This window comes from Rhinichthys klamathensis, unplaced genomic scaffold, assembly GCF_029890125.1.
Source record: "Rhinichthys klamathensis goyatoka isolate OS25496 unplaced genomic scaffold, OSU_Roscu_1.1 h1tg000296l_1, whole genome shotgun sequence".
NCBI classification, from domain to species: Eukaryota; Metazoa; Chordata; class Actinopteri; order Cypriniformes; family Leuciscidae; genus Rhinichthys; species Rhinichthys klamathensis.
In genome coordinates this window covers 995,412-1,003,755 of record NW_026606815.1, presented here as the reverse complement: position 1 = coordinate 1,003,755, position 8,344 = coordinate 995,412, and the positions used below count along the sequence as shown (strand labels likewise).

The window sequence follows — 8,344 nt, the reverse complement described above, 5'->3', positions numbered from 1 at the left end:
CTGACTTGAGTGTAGTTGTTTTGGTGACTGGCCAATAAAGATGCACTAGGAGTCAGTCTAGAGAGATAATGTCTGATAGGCCTGAAGATCCTCCCGTGATCACACCCGTCTCATGACTCGAGCTGCTGCTATGGGTTGCCGTCTCGTACTGTGAGGATGAGGAGACCAGGCTGGCGCTGGTGGTGGCACTCTGAAGGCTGCTGGAGAGATTGTCTAAAAATATGGGGCCTCTGTAATGTTGCTGAAAGAACAATAAAGGAAACTAGAGGTAAACAGCAGTGCAGACTATATAAATATGTATGCATGCATGGAATTTTAATATTTCTTTGTAAGAATGTTTCACTCATACCTGGGGGTCCCCTTGAATCAGAGAAAATAAATCAAGACCTTTGGGAAAAATGTGTGTAGTTTGACATGTTAGTATTCCTGTAAAAGCTTGAGCATAAATTAAAGCATATTTGATTGGACGGCAGACTGGATAAGTGCATACTTTGCATATCTGTGGGAATAGTGGATAAGGTTGAATGGTGGAATGGAACCGAGTAGTCTGCGATTGAGGAGGTCAGGTATGAGGTGTCCAGCGCCTGGACATTTGGCACCCGGACAGTTGATGGCTGATAAGTCAAGACCCTAACACATGAAAATAGGATCATAGGAAAACCAATAAACACAAAGCATCATTATCATAGAGAAACGTTAGTATTTGTTAATGTTAGTTAATGCACTGTGAACTAACATGAAAAAACAGCTGGATTTCTATTAACTAACATTAACAAAGATTAATAAATACTGTAACAAATGTATTGCTCATTGTAGTATAATACATAATAATACACTAATGTTAACAAATGAGACCATATTGTAAAGTGTTACCATAATAATAATAATAATATTTCTGGCTAATAAACATTTTAGAGAGCAAAATAAATAAATAAAATAACTTTCCATTCTTTTTTTTAAGATTATCAACTTACATGTGCCCAGGTCTAGAAAACAACATTTTTAAAACTCCCTAATTTTGAGGTATTATCGACAATTCTGCGTTTTTTGTACAGTTCAGGGCTCATTTAAAATATGGTCACAAAAGGGCAAGGCTTATAAAAGAGGTACACAGAAATGCCTGGTCTAATTTGTATTAAATGAATGAACACAAACCCTTTGCTGTGCATCTCCTCAGCCTTTGACATGTAAACACAGCGCTTTTTCAGAGGAGGATCGCTGTCCTCATCATCATCATCATCATCATCAGACGAGCTTTCTAGCGTAAGGTCAATTACGTCTGCCTTTTTTGTACTGCTGGTTTCTGGAGGTGGCACCACTGCACTTTGTCTCACTGTGACAGCACCTAAGGGGCCATGAAATACTTTCAAAATGCATAAAAAAAATGGAAATCCTATTTACAATCAATTAAAACCTGGTACACAGAGATAAAGCTCACACACTTATTAACGGTAATGAACCTTACAATCAATTTTTGGGATACATGGAGATGACACTTTTAACGTCTCCTTCTTTGGTCTCATTGGACACCAAGTCCCATCCTCCTGAAACTTGATTTCATCAACATCTGTGCAGTCATTGAGTATTTCCATGAAGAGCCTGACAAGTAGAGAGTGCCCAGTTTACTCGATGCATATTTACTATCTCAATAAAGCCAAAAATATTTAAGGATTGTGGTTTAAAATGGCACCTCAGCTACAGTGAAAGTAATCTCACCCATCTATAATCAGACTCTCATATGTGGCTTTTTTGTCACAGACGGGACAGATCCAGGTGGGCTTCTTCTCATTCATTTGCAGGTATAGAGCAGCATCGAAGCACTGCAGGTGGGAACAGGTGACAGCTCGACAGGGTACCGTAAGGCGCATCTTGCCAAGCTATATAAAAAGACGACTTATTTGGTCACAATTTTTTTTTTTTTTTGCCATACTAAATCAGAAGACCAAACAAAAACTTAAACCTGTTGTTTAAAATGACATACATGAGTCAGTTAAGATCTTGTAGATGCAGTAACTTACTGGGCACATGAGTGAGACTCGTAAACTAGTTGTGGCGATTTCACTGTCAGGGTCTGCCGTGAGTTTTTCTTTAACTGTTACAAGAGTAAAGAAGGGGTGGATTTAGTACATAATTTCAATAATTCAGTCAATAAATTATATATAAGGATTGACAAAGAAAGACAATGAACACAAATTTGTCAAGTGTGATCATATTTATAATTTAGATTACATGGGTATCTTTTTTCTCAAAGAGGGAAATGTTGCCTTACTTAATGCTCTGGAGTGGTCAGGGTTTCTGATCCCCTTCATTCTTAATCTCTGTAGTAACAGTGGGGAGGTCAGCTGCCGCACCAAATAAACAGACATGGAGTATGTCTGCAGAAAACAAGATGGAAGTACATACAACGCTTAGCATAAAGAAATGGCTGAAGCAGTGCTGTGGCAATGTGTATTGGCACTTTACATACCTTCCCTATTTCAGGTGCCCATGTGACTACTATCTGATTGGGTACAGCAGATGACAACCTGACCAGCGATGTGATGTTCAGCGGTCTGCCGGGTCTTTTCTGCTCTACACCATTCTTAGGAGGTGGTGCATATCCCTGTGTGATAACCACATCATATCAGCAATTATACAAATGTACAGTTTGAGTTCAGCAAGATTTAAAATAAAAGAAATAAACACTTATTCAGCAAGGATGACAGTAAAAAATGTTAAATTCTTACAAAAGATTTATACTTCAAATAAATGCAAAAAAACCCTAAAACTTTCTATTAATCAAAGAATCCTGAAAAATAAATAAATCATGGTTTTCGAAAAAATATTAAGCAGCGCATCTGTTTTCACCATTGATAGCAATAACGGTTTCTTGAGCACAAACTCATTAGGCTGAAGTGTATCTAGATAGATACATTTCACAGAGGCTTTTAATATGCATGCATGTTCTCCGCTTTGGGGTTATAGTCGTGGCCGAATGGGTAACCCGAAGGTTGCAGGTTCGATCTCCAATCGCTCCCCGGGCACCGCAGCAAAATGGCTGCCCCGGGTGTGTCCGTTCAATGTTTGCAGTGTGTGTGCGTGTTCACTACTCACTGCTCCTAATATGTGTGCGGTAACTTGGATGGGTTATATGCATAGGACAAATTCTGAGTCTGGGTTGCCACACTTGGCCTTAACGTCATGTCACTTAAACAGCCATTAAAACATTGTTTAAATAAGATGTACAGTATTACGGTCATCTTTTACATTTTCTATGAGCAATGTTCCTGTTCAAATAACAAATTATGCATTTCATCAGTAATCAGCATTTTTGTTTTTGGTGGTGGACTACGACAATTGTATTCAATATTTTATTTGTTGAATATCTGTTACCTTATTAAATTGCACCACGTTCTTGGATTAAGCTTGCATTAACTTAGTTATTTCATTAACTTAAAGTTGGCATGAAACGGAAGTTCAGATAGTCTTTTCTTCCCTAATATGATGCATATCAGAGTAAAACAGCTCCTCGAACAAGAAAAAATGTAGGGCAGGACTTGATTTTGTCTATCAGGAATTGATTGAATGGTTGTGGTTTGCTATTCCTGTGATCTCATGTGAGTGACAGGTTGTCCCACCCTAATGCCAGAAAACACATCATTAGAGAAGAGAGTTTGTTGCAAGAGGAAAGGGAAGTTATTTTGATTAAAGATTACGAAGGAACATAAAAAAAATGATGTGCATGGATAAATCATAGTAAAGACTGCAATATTCCATAAAAAAATAAGATTTGATTTCACGGTGACTAAATTAGAAAGAGTTACACATTTAAAATGCCTCAAGACCTCTATAATTCATATACATTTTTAAGAACTAGTTTTGGAAAACACATTAAACGGGTCTACATACAGGGAGGGGAAAGAGCTTTCCATTGACTTTGATGCACAGGCTGTTTGGATAATTGTCCTCTTGTGGACAACTGGTCTCTGCTAGACAAAACCTAGAATCAAAACAGAACATCAAGAGTTTAAAATTGAGATTAGGGATGCACCAATTGGATTTTGGCCGATAGCCGATACGATATACAATTATTTTTCCCTTTTTAATTCTGTTTTTTGAGTTCTGAGGTCTCCTTACCAGAAGGTTACTTGTTAAAGATAAATAAATGTTAATAAAGTTATTTTTATAATAAGAGTACATTAAAAGCTCTGAAAATAACAATAATAAAGTCTGTTACGTTTTTCCCCCCAGACAGAAGCATTTGTAACCTAAATATTTCATTTTTGTATTTAACATTTGTAGAGTGTATCAAGAGTGCGGGTGGCATGACTTCAGTTAATGCTCTCTTCAGCTTCAAATAAAAACTCTACAATTATTTTAGAGCTCTTTGGATTCAAGTTATTTTCACCACCCATTTGATAAAATTTTATTACAGATTAAACTGTGTATAAAATTATTTAATTTACAAGTCTCATGCTTGTGATTTATGACATCAATTACTGATTTATTTATCCAGAAACAGAAGTAACTTATTTGTGTTTTCTACTTTTCATTTTATTAGTATAACAACAGGACCCCCACTAAATAAATATAACATTCTACCAGGGGAGGCTTCTGCACATGCTAGAGAGTAGAGAGTCTATTGCAGGTATCGCATCCTTCTGTTCTCGTATTCACAAATTCAAGACAGCAATCGAAAACAGTGAATATTATAAATCACCACATGCAAAAATTCACTTCAAGAATGACCACACAGCTGACGTGAATGATCTTATCACTAGCACTCCTTGCACACGTGAGTTATTGCAGGCGCATATCAACACGTTATCATATTGGCAAGACATATCGGCATACTTAATTCATATTGGCCGAAAAAATCGTGCATCCCTAATTGAGATTATGGTGACAAACATCTTTGTACATACTCCAGAATCTGATAAACAAATGACAGTATAGGAAAAGCATACTGAGTTCGTTCTTACCGCAGCTGAATTTGAACCATGTAGTCCCTTCTTCCACCTGGAAGAAAGTCCCTATGCAAAAGGTTAAGAACAACAAAGAACCAATAAATTTCAGAAAAGGAGTAAAAGACAAGTCACATTAAGTCGCATTTAAGTCATTTAGTTCTTACCGAGAAATGCAAACTTCTCTCACTTGTTGTGGAGTCAATGCAAATATGAAGTACTTCTCATGATGAAACCTCTGAACGGCATGGGTCCCTTTAAAACACAAGTCATAGGGTGTATAGTTTTAAACCTAATGCAATGAGGAAATCATGCACAACCCAGCTGATGGGATAGCAATTAGTTCACATACAGTACCGTTCAAAAGGTAGGGGTCGGTAAGATTCTATGTTTTTTGAAGAGGTATTTTATGCTGATCAAAAATACAGTAAAACAGCAATTTTGTAAAATATTACTACATTTTTAAATATATTTAAAATGCATCATTACTCCAGTCTTCGGTGTCACATGATCCATCATAAATCCTTCTAATATGCTGATTTGCTGCTCAAGAAACATTGATTATTATTATTATCAATGTTGAAAACAGTTGCGCTGCTTAATATTTCTATGGAAACGGTGATACATTTTTCAGGATTCTTTGATGAATAGAAAGTTTTCTTATTTAAAATAAAATTTCTTTGTAGCAGGCTAAATGTCTTTACTTTTGATCAATGCATGAATGCATTCTTGCTGAATAAGTTAATTTCTTTTAAAAAAAAACAAGAAAAAAAAAACATTTTGACCCCAAACTTCTCAATGTTAGTGTGCCTAAATCACACTATTACACAAACTCTAACACTATTTTTCATTTAAGTTCAAGGCTATAAATATATTAAATGTGCAATGCATTTATCTCTATAAAGCTGTATTCCACACTCTAATCAAAAGTTTATTACCGGTAATTTATTTTTTTACCAAGCATGGAACAATCTAGACATTTTGTAGAAAATTACCTAAACTTGATGGTTTGATCAAGACATCCAGCACATCGTAAAACGGTAGGGCCTTCATCTGCACGTCCGGGTGGACCGGAGCCATGAGCGACGTGGGCTGCTGCATATTCATCATGGGCTTTAATTCATGTAAAACAGGTGAATCGCAGCTCATCTGCTGCTGCTGCAGGAGGTCTGAATGGCCGGTTTGCAGAGGAAGGTCTGAGCTCACAATTGTGGCGTCACTGTCTATGTGAAAGTAGGATTTAATGCTTGACTTTAGAGCCGCCAAATCTTGCAGACCATCAAAAGTCCTTGGGTATCTCCGACAATACAGTTCCTTTATTTTGATCTGCACGGCAGGACCACAACCACTCCTTAGTAGATGCAAAGCCCTCAGCAATAGTTCATGCTTGCGACCGCTCTTATTCCTTCCAGCAAAACCTAACAGTACCTGGAGCTCTGAGACACGGAAACTTGATACCATATTCTGCAAAACAAATCCAGACAATCCATAAAAGACTTTGAGATGGCAAACATGGAAAAGCATATGGGCTGATCAAGCTAATTCTTTTTTGCCACACAAGTTAGTAAGAAAAAACACCCGAGCTGTGCCATGCTGACAAGTTTGCCATGTTTTGCATATATAATAATATATTAATAAGAACCAAAATATGTAATTTGTAAGCAGATTAATTAATTTATTTCAGAATTATGTGTAAAGTGAGGTGACAACCCACCCAAATACACCCATTCCAGAAACCCCAGAAAAATAAGAAAATCTCAACTGACCCTTCATTACATGGTCCATGCTTGATTGTTCTTATGTGTTAATCCTTTTTTCTTTAAAAATCCTTAACAAATGACCGAAATGCATCTAAAATGTTGAGAATAATTCCAAGACCCATTAGATGAACATCAAGAGCATAACAAAGGACAAAACAGATGTTCACTTTGATCCAGAGAGAAACTAACTGAACTGCTGAAAAAAAAGCTGGGTTTATAGTTATGTGGGATGTTTCTGAACAACTTACAAAACAACATGAATCAGTCAAATAATGGCAATATAATTAGTACACAAAAGCAGGTCTCTAACTTTCCTGTATCCAACACACAGTCTACATTTGTTATTGCAGGGTTGTGTTGGCGCTCATGCTGCAGTACAACGCATTAAATTAAACTTTAGAAAGATGGTTTATGTACAATGCCTGTAAAAAATAATTCTCTTGAGACAGATGTGGTGATTAAACGGTCACAGTGACAAAAATCAAGTTTTGCTTCAGGCTTGTAAACAACATTGTCAATGTGTCCCTCTTTAATGTTTAACGTTACATCGCAATTTAATGTAAAACGTGCGTCCACTTACATTTATACACACTGGTCTACACATCATTTACCCATGCAAATACAGGTTATACATCAAACTACACCTGTGAGTACATGTAGACATTTTCAATTGCTCGGAAGCTAGCTAACAAAAGACCAACCAAAACAATTCGAGAAATTGTAACGTAAAAAACTTTTTACCTGCAGCGAACAGTCGTCAAGTTCAGTTAGGCATTATAATAAAGCGTTTTCATGCAGTAAAAGATGGTAATGAAAGCAGTGACATTTTGAGGCTGTTCTTCAATGTTTGTGTAGCAGCTCGAGAGCTAAGAGAGTACGTTAGCTGGTTGGTGGCTAACAAGCTAAACACAATCCGTCTAACGGACTGATGTGACGTCTCTCTATTAACTATAAAGAAACTAACCCATGGGCAGCAAACCGACCGGTTAAATAGCATATCAAAACGGTAACTTTAACTGCAAAATATCTTCAGAATATGAAAAACGCAAAGAAGTAACCAGCTATCATTGCACTTTCGCCTACCCGTAACTCCTCAAAATCCGCCATTTTCTGGCTTCGCTCATCCTGGCCAGTCCGGAGAATTTCGGGTCACGTGACACAGTCTGGGTTAAAGGGGTCATATGATAATTATTTATATTTTTTCCCCCTCAGGGGTCCACTTATAATGTTAGTTATAATGTTAACTTTTTTCTTCGACAAAACACCCGTTTAGTTTTAATTTTGACCAATTCCCACGCTCTCTTTGACCGTTTATTTGGGCTGCTGTGTTTTTAAGTTCTCCTGGGAAGAAGTTCATGTGACTTTCATTGATTTCGGTGTGCTGTTTACTTGCCAAGAAGCATTTTAGAACCAAGGCAAACAAAATGAAGTGCAAAGGCTGCGCATTAGCAGTAGTTAATGCCAGTGGTTCTCAACCAGGGGTCATATGGGCTCACTAGGGCCTCAGCAGACTTCTAAGGGGCCCTCACGATGAGTTAAAAATGATTTTAAATAAGACAAAGGAGGCATTAAAATCAAAACAACAACAAAAACAAAACAAGGTATATCTTATTTTAACATATTTTTAAAATCCTTATCCTT

The 8,344-nt window shown here is 37.0% G+C and overlaps 1 protein-coding gene across 5 annotated transcripts; it reads right to left on the bottom strand.

Moving 5' to 3' along the window:
- On the bottom strand, positions 1-7,829 carry pias2 (protein inhibitor of activated STAT, 2). 5 transcript variants are annotated; one of them, XM_056270110.1, is made up of 15 exons: positions 7,787-7,812; positions 6,710-6,794; positions 5,939-6,407; positions 5,111-5,198; positions 4,962-5,012; positions 3,889-3,979; positions 2,468-2,602; positions 2,270-2,375; positions 2,019-2,092; positions 1,717-1,877; positions 1,466-1,599; positions 1,156-1,345; positions 491-630; positions 350-387; positions 1-241 (listed from the first exon to the last, which is right to left on the bottom strand). In XM_056270110.1, the coding sequence occupies exons 3-15, from the start codon at positions 6,402-6,404 to the stop codon at positions 53-55; spliced, it is 1,863 nt and encodes a 620-aa protein (XP_056126085.1). In that variant the 5' UTR covers positions 6,405-6,407; positions 6,710-6,794; positions 7,787-7,812; the 3' UTR covers positions 1-52. The 5 variants fall into 5 exon arrangements, with proteins under 5 accessions (XP_056126085.1, XP_056126083.1, XP_056126082.1 ...); XM_056270108.1 differs by lacking the exon at positions 7,787-7,812 and adding an exon at positions 7,445-7,644; XM_056270107.1 differs by lacking the exon at positions 6,710-6,794 and having other exon boundaries at positions 7,787-7,829.
- Between the last annotated feature and the right edge of the window lie 515 nt (positions 7,830-8,344).

Excerpts from the sequence above, each read along its gene's own strand:
- pias2 (XM_056270106.1), bottom strand. The coding sequence starts at position 7,700 with ATGCTATTTAACCGGTCGGTTTGCTGCCCATGG. Across the intron at positions 2,603-3,888 it reads GAAAGCTCTTTCCCCTCCCT|GGATATGCACCACCTCCTAA; the intron begins GTATGTAGACCC and ends GTTATCACACAG. Across the intron at positions 631-1,155 it reads GAGGAGATGCACAGCAAAGG|GGTCTTGACTTATCAGCCAT; the intron begins GTTTGTGTTCAT and ends TTCATGTGTTAG.